The sequence below is a fragment of the Phascolarctos cinereus genome, unplaced genomic scaffold, assembly GCF_003287225.1.
Source record: "Phascolarctos cinereus isolate Bilbo 61053 unplaced genomic scaffold, phaCin_HiC Scaffold_5;HRSCAF=322, whole genome shotgun sequence".
Taxonomy (NCBI): Eukaryota; Metazoa; Chordata; class Mammalia; order Diprotodontia; family Phascolarctidae; genus Phascolarctos; species Phascolarctos cinereus.
The window spans coordinates 69,343,732-69,367,598 of NW_027555958.1; the positions used below are offsets into that span (position 1 = coordinate 69,343,732).

The following is a 23,867-nucleotide window of genomic DNA, read 5'->3' on the forward strand; positions in this document are numbered from 1 at the left end:
CACGCCATATAAAAACTGGCTCAGGACACTGAAAATGTTTAACTTGAAGAAGGATGATTAGGGAGAGGGAGGCAGAAAGGCTGGAGACAGGATAGCTGTCTTTCAAGTCTACTGAACTTCTATCCAATCATTCCTAATGAGTCGTCTTTCTGTACAAATACATCCAGTGATTTGCCTGTATTCAGTCTTCCAAAACAAACTCCAGTTGAACAATCATACTCAATAGAATGCAAGCTCCTTGAAGAGAGGAGTTACCTCATGTTTATACTGACAGGAGCACAGGAACATAGATTTGAAAAGTAGAAGGAGTCCAACCACCTTTGTACAGATGAGGTGAAGTCATCTGCCCAAGGTTACACAGGCAATAAGTGATAAATGGATTTGAATCCGGGTCCTCTGACTCCAAATGCTGAGCCCTTTTCACTATATCATGCTGAAGTACCTAATCCTTAAAAAACGTTTGGTAACTGTCTGATCTTTAAGTTCTTTCAGCATCTTGAAATGTAATTTGCTTGGGCCTAGAGAATGAAACCTATTGAAAACAGCAGACATGCTGGCTGTCTGGTAACGCCTACGGACCCCTTCTCAGAATAATGTTGTCAAATGCATAAAATAAGATACAGGACTAAAAAATAAACCAATTTTATTGTAATAGTTAGAAATATTTTTTTTAAAACTACGGTTTTACGGTAGGTTCATGGACCTTGGGTTAAGAAGCCCTGCCCTAACCTAACTCAGACCTTCAATTTCCCCATGACCTTATTTATTTTTTCTCAGAAGCAGTGCCCGCACAGTGGACAGAGCACTAGACTCTAAGTCAGGCGCTCTCCTTCTTGTTCTGGTATCAAATGGCTTTATGACACTGGGCCAGTGATTTAATTCCTCTACCTCAAATTTCTCATCTTTATTTATACATCTGTAAAATGCATAAAGGAGACTAGATGATCTCTAAACTCGAAAATCCTATGATGTTAACAGTTGAGAGTAATCACTCTAAGTAACAGGAGATAGAATCAAAATAAGATGCAGCATCACCGAACCATTAAAAGAAGGCCTAGGGGCAACTTTTCTTACTTTTAGGGGAATTTGCCTCCCTTTAGAACCTTTTATTATGGAAAACTCAAGATAAAGAACACCAAACTAGTTTCCTCCGGCCTTTGGCCTCCTTACAGCTCCAAATCCTATTCTGAGCCACTTTATTCAGATTAACAGGTAATCAAATTAACAACTCTTCCTAAAAAGAAAGAACAATTTACATAACAATAGTGCAAATAGATGAGGAATAAAGTTTGCAACAAACAGGCAGTCTGATTGTGATAACCTTTGCACAGAAGCTAAGAAGAGAAAAAAAGATAAACACATTTCTAATTAAGAGGGAGGAATAGAGGTGTAGTGATTCACAAATAATTTACATTTACTAGAGGGATCAAGAGTCGAAAGCTGAAAGGCACGTTAGGCATCACATAACACAACTTCTTCATTTTACAGAGCAGAAAGCTAGGGCCCTAAGCTAAGCAGTGACATAGTGGTAGTACCAGGCCTCAAACCTTAGTCACAGGACCTCTGGTTCCTAATCCAGTATTCTTTCCATGGTATCACATCATAGACGTTCTTTTTTACTGTTATCACGTCAATTTCCTGGTTCATAATTGAACTAAAGCCTTTATGGACTCTCAAACACCAAGAACCAATTGAATGAAAAAGAAAGATAAAGATACAATAAAACCCTCTGGGCCTCAGTTTCCTCCTCTATAATATAAAGGGATTTTACAAAATTATCTCAAAAGATTCTTTCCATCTTTAACAGCCTATTGTTCTATGGTTTCCGTATACCAGGCAATACAGAGGACAAAGGCAATAAATCCTAAGTACAAGCCATATCTTAAAGAGCCAGGCAGACAACTGTCCTTCCTACCTTCTTTTAGATGTCCATGAATAGCATCATCCATGTCTAGGGGAAATACAATGTTTCAAGATTCCTCTCCTAGACTTGTACAAATGCTAATACCGTATAAGGACAGAACTTCCTTCTGCTTGCTGAATCAGTCTACTAAAGGAACAATTTTTTTCTCCTCAATTCAAACAAGTTTGTCATTTTCATTCTTTGCATATGCTGAAACTTAATTTTTGTTTTGTATTTTTATATTTTAAACCACTCTATGTCAACCATTTAATTGCAATGACGGTTATTACCTTCCTGATTCCCTGCAAACAGTCCAGGATTGTGAGATTGTATGTACAATTTCCGAAGGAAGCATCCCTATAAATATAAATAAAATGGATATTAATCATACATTTAGAGAATTCAAGAAAGAAAATGCACAACACATAAAAATGGATATTTATTCCTGTTCATGTTTTGTGAATGTGGGAGCTTTCTCTAATAGAATAGATGCTTCTAGGTAAGTTTCAAAGTCCAAGATTTCAATTTCTGAAGTTCAGTCAATTATCTGTGAAGATGAAGTTTATTTCTTGAGGAAGCAACATGATTTAAATAGAAAAAGTCCTTGAGTCAGAGTCAGAAGCCTGACCAAGTTTTACATCTTGGCTCGGCCACTTACTCCATGACTTTAAGCAAGTTATTTCTCTGCCTCTATCTTCTTCATCTATAGAATGAGGCAAGATGACTTCTAGACCACCTTGATTAGTATCCTAGACCTAGAGCTGGAAGAGACTGCAGAGGCCATGTCACTTTGTACAGAGAAGGAAACTGAGGACAAAGACAGGGAAGTAATCTGACTTACACACACACTCAGAGGTGGCATGTGGACCCAGGCTCTCTGACTTTAAAATCAGAGGGAAAAAAAGTCCTCTCTTCTCCAGCTCTAAATCCTATGACTGTTGAAGGAGGTCTTACTATCTTGTTGAGAAGACATTTAAATGGGGGAGGGGGCACACCAGGGAAGAAAGAGGGTGATACTGAAGGTCAGTCAGAAGCATTCGATCAAACATCAAGAAAGACAGAAGTCTACTACCAACAGTCACTCACATGTTCTGTTTTTCTAGTATTCAGCATCATTCCATGGAGTGAGTATTCCAGTAACACAGTAAGCCCGGGCTAGGAGATAGAGGGGGCCACTCTTGGCCTGGAGTGGCATTATCTGGCACCTTACCAGCTCCTGAATGCCAAGAAGGAGGACAAAGACGAGCAACATCTTTTTTTTTTTAACCCTAGAAACCCATTTCCCTCATGGACACAAAAGCAGAGAGAGTAAATTTGTCAGCCCACAGTAATCTCATTTGCTTTTGGATCCTATCTCATGGTAAACAGGTGAATCTTCCTCCCTAGTTCTTGACATTGACAATGTATTCAGGAGGGCAAGCAGAATGGTGCAGGATTTAGAGATCATACCACATAAGGATCAGTGGGAGAACCTGGGGGTGTTGTTACAGCCCAGAGGGGTGAACTATGGGTGGAAGGAACAACATCATTATTTCCAAGTATCCAAGAAGCTATCCTGTAGAAATGGGACTATCCTTGTTGTTTGGACCCAGAGGGAAGAATTAAAAGAAGTAGTCAAGAAATGGTAGGCTCCACCTCACTAGAAATAGTCTTGGGATGGTTTAATGATTACTCATCAAATCATACAGCCTTAGCAACTACAAAGACTTGCAACTGCAAACACACGTGACCTTCTCTATAAAATCTTTTAAAATGGAACCTACATGCATCAAAATATTTTTAATGAAAACCTAAGAAAGGTTTTTTAACAGGCAATTTTTCCATTAACTAGTCAGACAGCTAAATAATTAAGAAGTATAGAGAATATGAAATCATACTGTTTGTTTTTTTTAAGAAAGCATCTGATTTAGTGGTAAAGCAAAACTAAGCCTTGAAGGCACTCTTCAAAGGAAGTTCTTATAAATAGGCCAAAATACTACAGGAGTAACAGGACATCTAAATTCACTGCCTTAACTCACTCACCTCCCACTCACTTTTCAGTCACTTGCAATCTAGTTTCTAATATTAACTCTCTACTGAAAATGTTCTTGCTAAGATTATTAATGACTTAGTAATTGTCATTTTTTTTCCTCAATGGATTTTCTCAATCATCATCTTTTTTTACCTTTCTTTTGAGGCTATTAGCTAATTCTCCCTCCTGTACCTCTCCATTTCAGTCTCCTCTGATGGTTCTTCAACAATTAACCATTTGTTTTCCTCAAAAAAAAAAAAAGAACCCACTCCATTTCCTAACTCCATGACTTTGTACTGGCTCCCATACCTGAAATGTTTTGCCCCCTCCTCTCCACTTTTTGTGGGGGAGATAACAAGATATTTGTTAAGCATTTAGCATAGTGCCTGGTTCAAGATGGTACCTAAAAATGTTTGTTCCCTTCCCTGTGCCCCTTTATGTTAGTCAACAAGTACCCACTATGTGCCAGTTACTATGCCAAGCACTGAGGATACAGGGAAAGACAAAAAAAAAAAAAAACAGTTCCTATTCTCAAGGACCTCTAATGGGAGAGATATATGAAAACAACTACATACAAACAACATGATTAGAGGATGAATTAGAGATAATTACAGAGAGAAGGCACTCAACAGGATTGGTAAAATTTCTTATAGAAGGTGGCACTTTAGCTGGCACATGAAGGAGGCCAAGGAGACCAGGAGATGGAGATAAGGAGAAAGAATTCCAAGCATGTGAGATAACCAATTAAAATGCATAGAACAGGGGCAGCTAGGTGGCAGTGGATAGGGCACTGGCCCTGAAGTCAGGAGCACCTGAGTTCAAATCCAGCCTCAGACCAAACACTTGACACACTTACTAGCTGTGTGACCCTGGGCAAGTCACTTAACCCCAATTGCCTTAAAAAAATGCATAGAACTTGTAGATGGCTGGTCTTGTTTGAGGGACAGCAAGGAGGCCAGTATCATTGGATTACAGACTAAGTAGAAGGAGTAAGGTGTAAGAGATGGGAAAGGTAGAAGGTGGCTGGGGTATGAAAGGTTTTGAATACCAAACAAATTGTTTTATAGTTGATCCTGGAGGTGATGGGGATCCACTGGGGTTTACTGAATAGGGGAGTGGGAGGGTGAGACCTGCACTTTAGGAAGTTCATTTTGACAGCTGAATGGTGAATGGACTGGAATGGAGAGAGATACACTCTTGCTCCGTGGGTTAGACGGAAGATGCAACAAGGTAAATTTGCCTTAGTGTCAGAACAGGCTTCCAAACAATCAGAGTGAAGTAATAGTGGGATGAACTACCTAGGAGATAATAAGCTTGTCCTTATTCGAAATCTTAACCAGGGGCTGGATGATCATTTATTGGGTATGTCATGAGAATTCTTTTTCAGGTATGGGTTGGGTTAGACAGCCCCTGACAGCCCTCTGAACTCTAAAATGTCATGGAACTCATTTTCTTCATCTCTGAACTCACCTCTCCTCCGAACTTTTTTATTTCAGTTGAGGCTATGATTATTCTTCTAACCAAGCAGGTTTGTAATCTCAGAGTTATCTTCAGCCCTTCTCTTTCTCTCACCCTCAAAATTCAATAAATTGCCAAGTCTTATTAATTCTAAATTCATAACATCTCTTGTATCCAACCCCTTCCTCTCCACTCACATGAACAACAAACACTCAAGTTAAGGCTCTCATAACCTCTCACGGAGACTATCACAATCACTCCCAACCTGGTTTTCCTCTTTCCAGTCCTTTCCTTCTCCAGTCCTTACTCCACAAAGCTATCAAAGTAATCTTCAAGCTATAGATCCTATGATCCTTAAAGGAGTTTCACTGTCTTATTCAGAAGACATTTAAATGGATCCTGAAATGCAAATATAACCATGCCTGCCACTCCCTTGCCTGAATAATATTCAGTAGCTCCCTAGTGCCACCAAGAAAAAATGCAAACTCTTCAACTTGGCACTGAAGGCAACTGGCCAGTTGCCTTCAGTGCCATACATTCCCATACTTATTTCACATTTAGTTCCTTCACATAATCTATGCTCCAGCCAAACTTAACGGCTAGCTCAACGTTTCATTTCTTGCCTCTGTGCGGATATTCTCAATGCCTGGGATGTATCCGAATGTATCTCTCCTTACCTCTGGCTCCTTAGAATCCCTGCCTGTCTTCAAGGTTCAGTCCAGGCACCACATTCTCTAGGGAGCCTTTTATTAAACTTCTGGTTATATATACTCTTTTCTTCTTCAAATTACCTTGTCTTTATTTATCTGCTCATATGCTGATTTCCCCAAAAGAATGTAAGTTCCTTGAGGGAAGAAGACATGTTTTCCCTCTTGCCTTTATAGTCTCCTCAGCATCTATCACCCTGCCATGCACAGAGTAATCCCTTAATACGCTTAATGAACTGAAGTGAATTTGGCGTGCTGTCAATGGGATGCTTGGTCAGGTACCGGTTAGATTAAATGGCCTCTCACATCCCTTACGATTCAGATGCTGTGATTTGGTCAAACATTACCCACACAAAAGTTAATTTCTACATATTTCCTTTGGCAGCAATACAATCTTATGTCTTTCCAAAAATGCTATGAAATTATCTCCTTAGCAATAAAAATGGATCTTAATTAGGTTTTAGAATATATGTCTCTTTAACAAAGGCTATGATGTCTGGAAATTATTCTTTGTGTATTTAGAACAAAAATTTCAGGAAACACACTAGCTTCTAATCAGAAGAGAAACTCTACTTTCAGTTCAATAAATTCAACAATCAATAAACATTTATTAAGCACTACTATGTGCCAGGCACTATGTTAATCACTGGGAATACAAAAAGAGGCAAAATATCTTTACTTCAATCCTATCTCCTCAGCCTTTCAGTTAGATGTGTGATCTCATGCCCTCATGTTCTTGGAAAACTTATGGTACTTGTCTTGAATATATCATACTTATTTTGAATTATATACAAGTAGAATTCCTTCTGCACATCATACGCAGAAAAACAAGACAAGAATCACACAAAATAAGAAGGTCCTAATGGACTGCAAGCCCTAATCTCTCCTAATCTCCAGACTCACATCTCCAACTTCCTATTAGACATCATAAACTCATCATGTCCAAAACCAAATTCCTTATCTTTCTTTCCTCCCAACCCCTTCCTCCTTCCAAACTTCCCTATTACAATGGAGGCCACCACTACCCTCCCAGTCCCATCAGGTTTGCAATCTTGGTGTTGTCCTCAACTTGTTCACTCTCTCCTTCTCCAAATCCAATCTGTTGACAAGTCCTACCATTTTCACCTTCTTGACAACTCTAATATATACCCACTTCTCTCCTTTGATACTGACCCACCCTGGTGCAAGCCCATATCACCTCACCACTGGGCTATTGTAATAGCCTACTGGTTGGTCTCCCTGTCAAATGTCTCCCCACTACAGACCATCTGCTACCTAGCTGTTAATATCAAACTAATCTTCCTAAAGCGCAGTTCTGATCATGTCACACATTCTCACACACACACACACACACACACACACACACACACACACACACACACACTCATTAAACATCAGTGGCCCTCTATCACCTCCAGAACCAAACAAAATAATCTGACTGACATTCAAAGTCCTTCACAAATCTCCCCTCTCCTAACTTTGCAGTCCTCTTACAACTTACGCCCCACCACACACAAACACATATCACATAAGCTGTGATCCCGTGACATTGGACTCCTAACTGTTCCTTGCACAAGATCCTCCATCTCCCCACTCCAGGCATTTTCACAGGCTATTCCCCATACCTAGAATACTCTCCCTTCTCTTCTCTGTTTCTCGGCTTACCTGGATAAATTCAAATCCCAGCTAAAATCCTACCTTCTACAGAAAGGCTTTTATGATGCTCTTTAATGTTGGTGCCTTCCCTTTGTGATTATCTCCAATTTATCCTGCATATTTCTCTGTGTGTGTGTGTGTGTATGCATGTATGTGTATATGTATGTATATGTATAAATGCATATGTATGTATTTGTACATAATTGTTTTCATATTGTCTCCCTCTCATCAGACTGGGAGCTCCTTGAGAGTAGAGACTGTCTTTTGCCTTTCTTTGTATCCCTGGTTTTAGCATAGTGCCTAACATATAGTAGATGCTTACTGAGTATCTGTTAATTGACTGATATGCTAGTATAAAGGGACTAACCATACCAGTGAAATCACAGATCCACTGAAGTATCAAAGTAAGCACATATATCTTGTTTTCCCAACTGGAATCTAAGCTTCTTATCAGCAAGCACTGTGTCTCATTCACTTTTGTATCCTTCTCAACATCTATTATACAAAATCTTAGATATAATAATTGCTGCTCAATAAATGAATGCTGAATGAAAATGCTGCATTTGATTTTGATGGGTAAATGCATAAAATGTTTTGACTTTATAAACCTAATAAAAAGAGAGAAATTTTTCATTTATATTTAAGTTTTCCTGGAATATTAAATGCTGTATGAGTTAAACAGGAGGAATATACTCATATCATATATGATCCATTTAAATTGCTTGTGAAAATCAATTTCTCCATTAATCTTAGGTTTGTACAACAGATACCCCAGTATCTTTACCAATGGGAAATGTAAGTCAAAATCTGATTGTGGAGGGTTTAAAATGCTAGGCTGAGGAGCATGTATTTTATTGTAGAAGCAATATATTGCGAAGTATACTGTTTGCAGTGGTTAAAGCAAAACTCAGCATACTTGGGGAAAATTCTAAGGAGAATGGTCAAAGAAACTGCCCTAAAAAATAAGAGTGTTTTGTTCTAACTTCAGAGTTTTCGTAGGAAACTCACATTTTGGTACTAAAGACAAGCAGGCAAGGGGTCTTACCAAAGACCTTAAAGGCTATAGAACAAATTTACTACTATGTATCCACAAAATCTAAATGAAATACAATTTGCAAAACAGTCTACCTTTTGCTTTTGAAAGACAACATGCCAGAGTGAATAAGAGTCAGGCGGCTCTGAGTTCTGTTCCCATCTCTAATCTCTTTATTACTATAAGCTGCGACCTAAGCCATTTTCTAAGACTAAGTCACAGCACTGTTCCTGATCTATATCCATCATAATTCATGTTTTCAAGGAGTGAACAAATGGTTTCTCGAATAAAACACACTTAATTTATTAAGTGCTTTTCTCAATACACTCTCAATTTTTTCCCTATAAGAAGTGTATAGTATAAATAAAAATGTTACCGGTGGTTGACAAGTCATAGCTTTCACACCTTCTCATAGGCAGCATGATGCCACAGAAAGAACACAAGGCAAGGCATGGAGAAACCTAGCTCTGGTTTATTTTACCCTCTCTGACCCTGAACTTCCTCATCCATAAAATGAGAGGTGAATTACATAATCACTAAGGTATCTTTTTCCAGTTCTAAAACATTTGACAATTTTATGAAAATCAATCTTAGAATTTACATTATCTGGCGCAGTGGATAGACCACCAGCCCTGGATTCAGGAGGACCTGAGTTCAAATCTGGCCTCAGGCACATAACACTTACTGGTTGTGTGACCCTGGGCAAGTCACTTAACCCTACTGCCTAGCCAAAAAAAAAAAAGATTACATATCTATCCCACCTGCTTATATTTTGTTCCAGTAAAGAGAGAGGTGTGAACAGTGAGTTTCAAATATAAGATCTTGGTAGGCTATGGAGTCGGTTTTTATTCCCCTTTAGGACTGTCTACTAAGAAATAGCATTCAATTCTTACTTCTAGTGTTATAACCAAAGGAGACAACTGTGCCTTCCTATAGCTGTACCTGCAAAACACCTTCTGCAATAAACCAAGTGAACTGATACAATGCAACATCTCCATTTAGTTAAATCAAAATACAAAGAGAAAAAAGACAGGTAACCAAAGTAGATGTCATAATCTAAATATTATTAGAAATAACAGTATTCTGAAAGAGAACACTAGCATAATGCAATGAATCTGAAAAGGCGTGAGCACAGAGCTGTGATTCCACATAACCCTCATGACATTTGGTGGGTCAGAAGGAGTCAGGATTTATTGGTAAATGGCAAAGGTATCAGGAGTTGAGGGAAGTAGGAAAAGACACTAAAGGGCTATCTTTCTTTGCAAATTTTAGCTTAGAACTTAAAACTTACCCCATCAGTCAAAATCTCTGCTACTATCCTGGAATCTGTGCAATGATACAGAAAGATAAGTTGGGAGTCCTGGATTCTAGCTTCAACCATGTCACTTACCATCTATGTGACCTTGAACAAACCACTGACCCTCTGTGAACCACAGTTTCCTCAACTGTGAAATATAGCTATAACTCTGCCTAATCCCACAGAATTTTTGTGAGAAAAGTAATTTGAAAACCTCAAAGCACCATACAAACGTGAATTAGTATTAGGACAGATGAGGACAAGGGACCAATGAATGAGGACACAGAGCTAGACAAAATTACAATGGACTGCCTTGGGAATGTGCTCTACCCTCACTCCTTCCTTCCCTTTAGTAAAGATTTTCAAGCAGATGATGGCAGATGAAGGATGGATGACTAGTTATTACACAGTTAAGCACTTACTACTATGTGACAGGCAATGTGCAAAGCACTGGGGATACAAATAAAGTCAAAAGAATCTCTGTTTTCAAGGAGCTCATTGCCAGGAACTCACAGTCTAATATAAAGGATATGACACACAAACAACTAGATACAAAAAAAGCAATATATAGGATACACTGGAAATAATCAACAGAGTGGAAGGCTCTAGAATTAAAGGGGATCAGGAAGAGATGTGCAAAGCACAGAACAAGGTACAAGGAGTGGGAAGGGAAAGCCAAGTTGTGAAGGGCTTTGAATGCTAAAGAGAGGGTTTTATATTTCATCTTAGAGGTAATAAGGAGCCACTGGAGTTGACTAATAGCGGGGTGACATGAATCAGACTAGCCCTTTGACAGCTGAGTAAAATGACAGACTAGAGTAAGGAAACATTTGTGCTAGGGAAAATAGATACAGTGTGGACCAGACATTCCAACTCAGAGATACAACGATTCTGTGATATATTTAAGCAGTTGTTTCTATGAGTTAAACCTTAATAAAAATTCAGGAAAAGCCTATAGAAGAGGATTCCAGGGAGCCCAACGGGATCAACTGAAGGGCATTTAATACTATTCATTCTGATTTATGCTTTGCCTTTTTCAGATAATAAAATTAAATTCATAAAAAAATCAAATGAATGAATTTTGAGGGAGAATTTTTTTTTAACTATATATGCCCAGGTAGCAACAGGAACTCAGAACATATTCCACAAGTCACTAAAATTCCATCATGAAACATGTTGTTCAACAGCATTACAATAAAGTTCCTACAAGGTATGTTTCTTGTGGTTTTAGACAATAATACTTCACAGCCCTAGTCCATCAGCAAGGAATTCCTGACAACTCACTCAGAAGTTGTTCAGTAGTACTTTGAGTTTAATAGGTCTCTACTGCCCTGAATTAAAGGTTTCATGCTCTGAGTTTGTAAGGCCAATCCTACAGATCTTCAGGAAATAAAAAACTCATCAAGAATCAGGTCCAGGAAAGTCAGGCAAGGACAGCAACAAGGCTTTAAACACTAGCAACAGTAAAGAGGTACAGAAAGCAAAAAACCCAACTTCACACTCTTAATCACTTTATCAAACACCAACAGCTGACTTTGAAAGGAACAAGACTGATATGGGGGGGGGGGAGAAACAGATAAACATCCCTTTAAAAAAAATCTATTATTCTTCTATTTCTATATCTATCCCCAAGCCATTTGAAGAAAAAAAGAAAGAGAATAGAGTCCTAAAAATTCCTAGATAACCAAAGAAAGCAGGTTTAATGAAGTTAATAGACATAAGTTACCATATCAAGGTTTATTAAATTATCTACCATGCAATGTGAAGCTGCATGTATAGTTAAATCATAAAAGAATATACAACATTAATGTCACCAAATTTCAACATCATTTTAGTCTGTTGTTCAAATACAAACTCATCAAAGTAGTTTAATAAAAATGTTTCCAAGTAATTGACTCAACTTCAAAGGCAACGGATGCAAACATGGACAGCCTTATTTCCAGTATTTATGTCTACTCTCAAAGGCTCTTTTTAAAAATACCATCTGAACTCCTGTGTCACTGAAAAACAAAAAAGTCTATTTGAAAAAGAAGTGTTTAAAATGGCTTTTGAAAGGCATGCATTATATATTAGGATACAAAATGGTAATGTTATTAAACTGGGGAAAAGGATAATTGGGTATCCTAAATCTACCACACCAAGCTCATATTAATATTAAAGTTTCCTAGGATTTCAGAGTTGGAAGAATTGGACCTTAGAAAATAATCTAGTACAATCTTTCTTTCATGCCATACAAAAGATCCATCTATGGTATACCTATGTTAGGAGATCACCTGGTCTCTTTCTTTTGAACACTTCTAGCAATGAAAAATTCACCACCTCATAAAGCAGCTCATTACATTCAGGGGCATGTTAAAATGTTCACCTTGAATTCAGCTGAATCAAAATCTATCTCCCTAAAACTTCTAAAGATTTCCCCATTTTTGTCCCTGGGGCTATATAAAATAAGTCTATTTCTTTTCAACATGGACTCTTTTCAAAATCTGAGGATAATTATAGTTACCTTCTACCATTGTCTTTTCTCAACCATAAGTCTCCTCTCTAGATTACAGAGGCATAATTCCTTCAACTATTCTGAGTGTAAGATGGTTTTAAATTCCCTCATCATTCTGGTCATCCTCTTCTGGACATTGTATATAGAACCAATATCTCTCAAAGGTATGACTCCCTGAATTGAAAAGAGATAGGGTCTCACCAGTGTGAAATGCAACATAACTATGACCTCCCTTTTCCTAGATACCATACTTCTATTAATGCAGTCTAAGATTGTGTCAGTTTGGCTAGATATATAATATTCATAGTTTTTATCAGTCATTAAAAGTTTACTACATATTAAATTAATTAGATGCCACGGTAACACTAATTATGGTTAGGTTAGATCTAAATCTTAAACTTTCTAATCACTGATATTTGCTGAAGAATAAACTTAATTTTGTAAATTCTTAAAACATGAACAAAAAAATCTATAATCTCCTTCTGCTGGACTGTGGCCCTAACTAAAGATATCCAAATAAAAATGTTAAGTGAGTAATTACATTTCAACAAACCAATATTTAGAATCTTGGGAATTTTCTCAGCCTTAATGTGGCTTAAAAAAAAAAAGTCAACGGTCCCAGAAACTACTACAAACAACATTAAAATTCATATATTAATAATCCTGGGTGGGGGTGAAGGTATATATGAAAGGCTATAATATTAAATTAGAGCAAAGACCCACTATTCACAAGGAGCAATGGGAAATGGTTTGTGAATAAAAGCAAGAAAAAGTTAAACCACCACCAGACGAATATAAAATCACAAATAAGGAGCATTTTCATGAAGACCACAATTTTACCACTAGAAAAGATCTGAAGTGGTCAGCAGATTTACTACAAACCTACCAGTTCTATCTGGAGGGCTTAAAGTATAGGGGAGAACAGACCTAATGACCACAAACTTCCACATTTGTAGTCATAGATACTTCCAGAATAACCAAATCAAATTTCATTTAACCCCAGTCTCTAGGAGGTAAAGTAACAATGGGAAATCATTAACCACTGAAGGGATATGGTCTTATCCAGAAGTGACAAATATGTGGTCCAGCACAGTTAAATCATATTAAAATGCAATTGGGAAATATTTAACAAATTAAAATACAATAAAACACAGATAATGTTAATTTGAGATTTTCTCAGTCAATACACAGTCCACAGGGATCTTTATATTTGATCTGGTGGTCCCCAGTTTCTACTTGAGTTTGGCACTGGTATCATCTACTAGGTCTTAGAAGTTGTATTTCAAATAGCAATAATCTTGAACATAATTTAGTGTCCTCTTTAAGCACAGATATTTATATGACATACAGGCCCCTTCCCAATCCTTCTAGAATCCATGTTTAGAAACCTATCAGAGGCTTTCTTCAAGTAATCTAAGAATCAAAAAGTTTCTGCCTATGTTTTGAGTGCAACATACATTTGAATATTCCTTGACTGTTAAATCACAACATTAAGAAACTAGGTCAATGTATGACTACACATGTATAATCTATAATCAAATTGCTTGCCTTTTCAATGGGGGTGGGGGAGAAAGAAGGGAGAGTATTTGGAACTCAAGATTTTAAAAAACAAACACTAAAAATTTTACATGTAATTGGAAAAAACAATTTTTAATTAGGTCAAATAAAACAACAATATAAAAGCTAAGAACCAAATGATAAAAGTACAAGAAGATAACATTTGTAGAGAAGTATTTTAGAAAACATTCAAATTTCTTTGGCATGATATTGCTCAGAATTGGAAAAAGGCCTAGGAAAAGAAGCATCATACTTAAAATACACAAACTTGGGTTACATAAAAACTATGGGAGAGAATTACAGACCACAGGTAATTCCCAAATCAATACATCCAACCCAACATCTCTCTCCTGAGCTCTTCATTCTTCCTTATGCCCCCACACCCAACCAGTTACTGATGCTACACCACCTTTATATCTCTTATCCCCTCTTTCTTCTATATTGCACAGCCTCTATCCTAGTTCAAATTCTCATCACCTCTCAGCTGGACTTTTGCAAAAGACTCTTAACTAATGACCATGCCTCCTCTCCCTGCTCCAATCTACGCCTCCCATAGCTGTCAATGAAATATATCTAAAACACAGATCTATCTAAATAAAAATGCTGACTCCTCTGTTTGGCCTTTAAAACCCATCATCATCTGCTTCTAGCCTACCTTTCCCAACGTACTGTCCTTTACTCCCCACTTCTCAGGCTCCGTACATTCTGGTCAAACAGGTCCGTTTGCCATCCCTCATATACATTCCATTTCCCATCTGTCTCTCTCTTCTCTCTCTCTCTTCTCTCTCTCTCTCTCTCTCTCTCTCCTCTCTCTCTCTCTCTCTCTCTCTCTCTCTCTCTCTCTCCCCTACACCTCCAGAAATTACTCTGCCTTTATGTTCATTTTATATTTACTCTGTGTATGTTTCTCCTGATAGAATGTAAGCTCCCTAAGGGCGAGGGTTATTTTGTTGTTGTTTTTTTTCTGTGTGTGCCCAGAATTTAGCAGAACACCTGACACATAGGCAGCCCTTAATAAATGCCTTGTCATCTGACTGACCGAAGTAGTAAAGGGTTTGGGCTCTCATAGCAGGATCACAGATTTCAAGGTGCAAAGAATCTTTTGGGGTACATTAAGAACAACCTCCTCATTTTAGAGATGAGGAAACTGGAATCCAGAGAGGTACCTGGCAACATCTGATAAAAGCTCAGTGACTGACTGTGACTTTCCAAAGGTCACACAGAGGGAATAATATAGCTAGGATTTGAATCCCAGGGTTCTAAGTACAAATATAGCGTGCTTTTCACTGAATTGTGATGTCCTTCACCTCACATAATCAAAGTGATCCAACATTCTTCTGCTTCTGTGGACCCATGTAAAATTCTGGGTAAATTATCAAAGCAAATAATACGAAGAATTCATATTTCCATGGTGCTTTAAAGTTTACAAAGAGCTTTCTTCACAACAGACTTTTAAGGTACGCAATACAAATATTATGGAGATCAATCTGTTCCAATGCATGGAATGTGGGTCTTGGAGTTGGGAATTCTGTATCCAGACACTTCAACCGTGGGGCAAGTTCCTTAACTCCAAGAGCCTCTTACTTCCTCATCTGTAAAATGGGAATAAACTTGTACTACCTACTTCACAAGTCTGCTGCGAGAAAAGTTCTTTGTAAATCTTAAAATGAGTTCTTAATCAACAAACATCTGCTGATACAAATACAACAATTTCTACTAAAAAGGGGCTTACCTTCTAACAGGGAAACAAGAACAGATATAAGAACACACAAAATAAATAGAGACAAGTACAAGACAGGGCAACTAGGGCGTGCAGTGGATAGAGCACCAGGCCTGGAATCAGGAAGACTCAACTTCCTGAGTTCAAATCTGGCCTCAGACACTTGAGTAGCTGTGTGACTCTGGGCAAATCACTTAACCCAATTTGCCTCAGATTCCTCAGCTGTCAAATGGGCTGGAGAAGGAAACAGCAAACCACTCCAGTATCTTTGCCAAGAAAACCCCAAATGGTGTCAATAAAGAATAGGACATGAATGAAAACAACTGAACAACAAATACAAGGTAATCAAATGGGAGGGGAGAGAGGGAGAGAAGAGAAGAGAAGAGAAGAGAAGAGAAGAGAAGAGAAGAGAAGAGAAGAGAAGAGAAGAGAAGAGAAGAGAAGAGAAGAGAAGAGAAGAGAAGAGAAGAGAAGAGAAGAGAAGAGAAGAGAAGAGAAGAGAAGAGAAGAGAAGAGAAGAGAAGATCAGAAAAGGCTTTGTGTGGAAGGTGGTGCTTGAAGCAAGAGAGGGATTCTATGATACAGATCCAGGCACAGGGGACAGCTAGCACAAAAAACAAAGGGAAGAGCTAGCATAGTGCCTGGCCCACACAGTAAGAACTTAATGTTTGTTGATTTGACTTGAAAGGCAATAGAGTACTATGTGAGGAATGGAGAGAATGGCTGAATTACCGATTGAGGGAGGAGAGGAACGTATGATAAGACAAGAAAGATAAATTGGGGCCACATTGTGAAAGACTTGAAAAACCAAACAAAGATGTTTATCTAGAGGGAACAGAAAATGACTAGTGTTTACTGAGCAGGAGAGTGACATAGACTGATCTGCAATTAAGGAAAATTATTTTGACAGGTGTGTGGAAGATAAACCGGAATAGGGAAGATGCTTGAGAGAGTTAGACAAATTAGAAGGACACTTCAATAATCTAGGGTGAGAGATTACTGAACCACCTGGACTAAAATGGTGCCTATAGAAACAGATAAAAGGGTCTGAATGAGAAATATGTGGTGGAAGGAAAAACAGCAAGATTTGGTAACTGTCTGAATATGTGTGATCAGTGATAATGAGGAATCATTGATGACACTGAGGTAACAAACCTGAGAGACGAGAAAAATGATAGTGCCTTTGCCAGAAATTTTTTCAAAGTTCTACAATATATAGGTTTTCAGAAAGAGATAGTAAAAGTTCAATTCTAGACATGTAGAGTTTGATGTGTTCTCTGGGGTATCCAATTTGAATTTTTGATCCTTCTATTACTGATAAGGGGACTAAGGCTCAGAGACAATGAAGTGGCTTGCTATGGCCACCATAACTGATGTGTCAAAATCAGGATTTGAACACAGATCTGCTGACTTCCAAGTATAGTAGTGTTCTTTCCTTGCAAAGACCAGATGGATTTACAAGCTGGTATATTTTAGTCAGAAGGGTTTTGTTTTTGTTTGTTTTCAAAGGAGTGGGGTGAGAGGGTGGGTCTCTTACAACTCCATGATGCTATAACAGATACCACAGTCCCTCTAAGATTTCTCCTCTGTAAGTTAACCAGCCCTTGTTCCTTCAGTTGAGTCTCATATGACATGATTTTGAGGCCTTTTTAACCAATCCTAGTCACCCTCCCTCTCTTGATGGTTGTCATCTCATCAATGTCTTTACTAAAATTTTATGCCAGAATTGAAAATAACACTCCAGCTGTGACCAGGGGAAAATAAGTGCAAGGCTTTTTAATATAAGGCAGTACTTGAGCTGAACCTTGAAAAGACACCTATCCAAGAAGTACAAGAGATGAGGGAGTTAATTATAGTTGCAGAAGTTAATCAGTGTGAAGTTAAGAAGGTGGAAAATGGAATGCTGAGTTTGGGAAACAGCTGTGAGGACAGTGGCTGGAACACCGAGCGGGTGAAAGGGAGTTATGTGGGGTTTTTTAATTAAATGTTATTAATTAACAAAAATATATTTTGTCTCCCTCCCACCCAAATCCACCCCTCTCTACCCCCTGCTCAAGTGAAAAAACAAAACCCATGTTACAAATATGATTCCCTGTGGTCATCACTCCCTTTTCTAGAAGTTCATTAACCATCTCTTTAATAATGCATCCTAGGATTTTGTTCAGATTAAAGTCAAGCTCATTGGCCCAGTAATTAGCAGATCCCCCATCTGTTTCCCTTTTCCTGAGAAGTAGACCATTCATTCTTCTCTAGTCCTACAGTGCCTCTCCTATTTCTCAGCAATCTTTCACACGGAAAAAGGATTGAATTTTTCTCTGTTTGACCTTGAAGGGCAAAACTACCAACAATGGATGGAAAGCAAATGACATGATGTACTTAAAGAACTTTGCAAACTTTAAAGCACTATGTAAATGGAAGCTCCCACTATTAGTCCCCAATCTGTTCTTTAGTGTCCCCCATCTATAAAACAGTCTAGATGTTCTCCAAGGTCTCCAAGCTCCAAAATGTTTCCCAAGGTCCATTCTATCTCTAATACTGATTTCATTGAGTAAATGGCATTTCCAGACTTTCCCAACCCAACAAAGACAATATTTTATCCGAAAGCTAAAAGCAAAATTTGGCTACATATTATTCAAGGAATAAGTTAAGAGAGCTGGCTCAGAATATTTTAGTAATGTATAAAAAGGTCATTTAAATTGGTTTTGTTTTTGATGATTAGGAAAAATACAAGATACAATGGATAACTGTAAAACATGAAGCAAAATTTTAAATAAAACTTGATAAAATTCAGAATGTCACTTTATAACTAATAAGTATACATAGCATCTTGTGCAAAGAACTAACTTTTGCAATGTATCTACATGCTCATATTTACCTTGGCTCATAAAATAGATCACCTAACTTCTAAGTTCCTAAGTAGCTGACCTCCTTTATGTCTCTGTCAAAAGGCCTACAAGTTCCAACATGCCTAAAAGATCATGAGTAACAGCTACTAAGATATGCTATTAAATGAGCTTCATTGCTATCTACCTCTGCAGTCACGTACCTCTCAGTCATTCCCAGAAGTCGTCCCCCAAAATAAGTAAATCTTAAAAAGGAAAATACATTTAGAAGCACAGCATCAATCTAATAATGGGTCGCCAAGTTCTAGCCATAGAAATTCATAGAACCTCTACTAAGGGAGATTTTCTGAAGCTAGAGCTACCTTAGAAATTGGCAGATTCCTATTTGCATTAGTTTATAAAAAAACACTTTATTTCTATACCACTAAACATTAAGCTTATTTAAAAGACTTCCACGTCCAAGAGCACCACAGCAGTTGCAACAATGCTGTAGTCTTTCTCTCCCCTACTCCTCAGATAACCATTTATGTTTAGGGCAGCTTTGGGGTAGTAAGTCCTTATCAAAACAAACCTAAGAGGTCTTCTCTTATTAAAATATAAGTTCCTTGAGGAAAGGGACTACTTTTCGTATTTATGCCCTAGATCTTAGTATGTTCCTGGCACATACAGAGTAAGCACTTGAGAAAACTTTTTTATTCATGCATTTATTCCACCACAAAATGAAAGAGCACATATCCGCCCCAGATTAAATTTCTGGACCTCTCTGGAACAGATCCATCCTAGAACTGCATCCCCAGTGTTTCTACAGAATGCAATCAGTTTCTGAAAGTAGAGAACCCAGCAGTCATTCAGCTTTATTCTATTAATAATAAGCTCTAAGTAGCATGAAATGAAAAAGCTTTCAAAATATAAAGACCTAAAAGAAGAAATCAAAACCATATGAGAACAGGAGGAAAGAGAAAACAACCCTCATCATTCAGCTTAAGGCTCTTTCAGCGAACCTACAGAGGATGAGCTTACATCCTAAAACTTTTGTTTAGCTGTAAAAAAAAAAGTCACTTTATCCACTTGTGCAAAAATATGCAGAACATCAAATATAAAATAACAATACTATGTTAGAAATTTGTCCCAGGACACCATTTCTAACTGAATTCTACTGAACAATGAGAATGACTTCTTTAATAATAATAATAAATAATGCAGCTAACATTTTTATAGTCTTCTGTTTACAAAGCACTTTATTTTATCTCATTTGAAATTCACAACAATCCTATGAGATATATAGCACAGGTGTTATTACACCTATTTTATAGATCAGGAAATGGACCCTCCCATTCCTCTCATCCACTCCCCAAAGAATAGCTCAAAATATAACCAGAAAGTATTTTAGGAAAGTGGCCTTTGGTTAACATCACAATCTGATATAATCGTGGGCTACCTAGCCAGAAAGGACCATATGAGATCATCTAGTCCAATTCTTAAATAAATAAAAGAAAATGAGGCCAAGAGAAGTGAAATAATTTACCTAAGATCATCCAGGCAGCCTCAGGTACTGGACCTGGATTCAAGTCCCACCTCTGACATTTCTGGCAATGTAATACCAGGAAAGTTTCAAAGCTCTAGGCACCTAAGGCTCTAAGTTGCTGATAAGGTAAAATGAGGGAGTTTCTCCCATGTAGGGGCTCCCAATACCAGTGAGATCTGAGATCCCATCCCTATCCCTACCTATACATAAACAAGGAACAAAGATAAGATTTTTAAATCTAAGATTTTTAATCCAAATCCAGAGTTCTATTATACCCAAATCTAAAAGGCATGCTAATCATTTATCAAGTATTGCCCAAAAGCTTAATTTCAGAAAGGAAAAAAAAATTTGGACATATCCCCAAAATTATGTTTCTATCTTGTCCTATTTAATGAGACAAATTTTATTCCATATTAGATTCCCTATGCCATCAAACAAAATTGCCTTAGGAAACTCTACATTTTTCCTAGTACAAAAATAACTAGTGTTTACCAGTAGTAAGCTCTGAATCACCTCTAACTCCAAGGACCTAACATATATTCATCAATATAGATAGAAGTCGTTGCAATGAGATAAAAGAACACAAAAGAAATTCAAACAAACAACTATTTAACATAGGATTATTTGTTAACTTTAAAATCCTGGACAATACTGAAAAGTCTTCATGCTGCTTTTATAAACGTGAATTTTCAAGGTTGCAGACTGAGTACTTCAGCCATTCCTGAACACTTTACTGAAGGCTGATGGTTTCAGTGGGCCTCATGATGACTGCCAGCTAATCCTCTAATGAATTCTGATGCCACTCTTTAAATAGCAATTGGCCAACAGCATACAACCCTAGGCTTGTTAGCTTACCGAAAAATAAGCTTTGCCAGATTCACACCAGGTTAGCCATTCCAGTTTTCACTGACTCACTCTAGGAGTGAAGGGGCACTTGTTTTCTAGAAGGCCAGGTTACAGTCTAATACTGAGGAGGGATTCAAATTAGAGAAAGAAAGGTGGCAAGCCCCCTTTTTTCTATTCAGTTTTTGGAGTTTTCAGTTAGAACTGAAGTCACAAAGATGAATGATGCTGAAACTTTATCTACAAGTGGAAAACACACTGACAAAATACTCTATTCATTCAATGCAATTCTAATAAAAGAATTAAGTTGAGATTAATGTAAAGTCCTATAATCTGGTAAAAAGAAAATCAATTGCACAGAGGCAAGAAGAGGAATGCTTGGCTAGACAAGCCCCTGTAAAGAAGATCTGGGGGATTTTGGTGGACTACAAATTCTATTGACTATTACTTATTTATGCAATTAAAACAATGTTTCTTTCCTCTCTTCTATTCATTATCTATTTTTCATTATCAATAACTTATTTGACTCAGTCCAGGTTGAGCTGTTTCAATCGAATGCCATATCTTTTTCATTTTTATTTTTCTAATTTGACTGAACGCAGACAGCTCTTTCTGCAATTACTCCCACATGAAGTCAAGTCAAATCAAGACAATAAGCATTTATTAAATGCCTACTATGTGCCAGGTACTCTTCTAAGTGTTGGGAATACAAAGAAAGAAAAAAACAGCTCCTACACTCGAAGAGCTCGCAATCTAATGGGAATTTCTTCTTGACCGTTAAAATATAAGCCATTTCATTTTTGTGTGTGTGATGGCTTGATGTTCACTATACCCAAAGCCTACTGATTCCTTTCTTCAAGAAGGTCTGAAAAAGATCTAGGCATGAAGTTTCTGTGTAATCTACCAGTCTTTGTCCTCTCTCATTTCTTAATCGTGGCATGAAGATAACATTTGTTTATCAAACATTATGTCAAAGGAATACAAGCTTTAGCAGGTTCTTCCATGCTAGAAAGCCTCTGAATATGGTCCCAGAAACAGATGCATCTGTGTTCCAAGAAGCAGTCTAGCAAACTAAGAAAGATTTATCGACAAGTAGGCTGGGACACTTGGTAATAAATTCTTTGGCCATGGAAACACATGAAACGAAACAAAAATACAAAATGACACTCAGAGCCTTGTTGCAGAAAAGAAGAGAGTACTAAAAATCATACAGACCAAACAAAACTTGTAAACATATCTATAGGCACTATGCTAATTGTCAGTACTCTAAATAGTAAATGACCTAAGGCAACCATGATAGTGGAAGAACTCAATCTTATTAATTTTGTCATTTGTATTATAAACACAAGCTACAGCTAGATGGAAGGTTTGCTCATAGGTTTTTCTTGGGCAAAGAGGATAAAGAAAATGGTTTTCTCCTGTATCAACTTAGCATGCACATTATATATTATGTGTCATGGGGCATCCTTAAATATTGTAATGTGCATGATAAGTATTTGCAAAAAGACCACCATGAAGATATTCAAAGTTTCTCTACCAATATGTATGTAAGAGGTAAAGAGATTCTCTGAATTTATTAAGACTCTCCAAATTAAAAAATTATCAACTTTGATATTGAGTAAGGTCAGTACAAAGACTGGAACAGTAAAGATGGAAATAAATATACTGGAAAACATGGATCAGGATTAAGGAATGAAAAAGCACAAAGATTGCTAGATTACACCAAAGTTCATATCTATGTGTCATGTATGCTCATACCATGTATACTTTCTTTAAGAAGAGAAGCAGTTTAGACATGGCCAACACCAAATACCATCACAAAAAGGAAGAAACAGGTTATATTTTAGCAGCCAAGAAGCAATTTCCATTAGATTGTGAACTCCTTGAGGGCAGGAGCTGTTTCTGCTTTTCTTTGTATTACCAGTACTTAGCAGAGTACCTGGTACACAACAGGTGTTTAATAAATGCTTGTTAACTTGATTTGGCTAGACTGTGTGTGAAAGTAACTGCAGGAAGAGCTGTCTGCATTCAGTCAAACCACTGAGTTTTTAAACCAAAAATCAAAATTAGTACAATGCTAGAAAACAAAAATTTTAATATGGATTTCAATTGAAACAACTCAACCCTATTCAATTCAAACAATGAAAAAGACAATGAATAAAAAGGACCTTAGCAGATTGTTATAATTTCTAACAATAACATCCAGGATATGTTTATAAGGAATTATCTTCAGGAAATTAAAATGTTCCTTTAATCAAATAAAATAACATGTAAATTACTGCATAAACCTTAAGGCATTATCATTATTGTTGTTATTATTATTAATATTTAATGACTACAAAGTCTTCCCAGAAATCAAGGCCCATCTTTTCAATTAACACCATTATTCTACCAGTATTGCTGCACAGATGAAATTAATGGAACTATGTCTCTGAGAAGTTAAAAATAAGTAACAAAAGCAATAGTGAAGACCATGACGCAGACTGTAACATAAAAATTAACAAATTTCAGTGAAAAACCAGAGTAAAGATTTCATCAGGAAAGGCTAAGCTGGTCATACACGAAGAGCAAAGGACAGGTGAAACAGCTCCACTACTATCCGCACAATGCCAGGATTTTTGCAAGGAAGTTCCCTTGCACATTGGGTGGATCCCCTGAGATGGACAGCCATTGTAAAAGAATGGCCAGTGCTACATATCAGTGGAGGTAAAAACCAAATCAATGAAATCCGAAACATATTTAAGTATTTAATATTTTGAGTGTTTAGAACAAGACTATAATCCCAGTGTATTCTGCCTTGGTCACACCATGCCTTTAATA

At 37.3% G+C, this 23,867-nt stretch overlaps 1 protein-coding gene across 3 annotated transcripts in view; it reads right to left on the reverse strand.

Moving 5' to 3' along the window:
• CDC14A (cell division cycle 14A) overlaps positions 1 to 23,867 on the reverse strand; it is a 234,694-nt gene that overhangs the window by 89,258 nt on the left and 121,569 nt on the right. For all 3 annotated transcript variants that reach the window (XM_020999923.2, XM_020999913.2, XM_078154996.1), the window contains one exon: positions 2,194 to 2,260. In XM_020999923.2, coding sequence (XP_020855582.1) covers positions 2,194 to 2,260 — 67 coding nt within the window. The remainder of the gene's footprint in view (positions 1 to 2,193; positions 2,261 to 23,867) is intronic.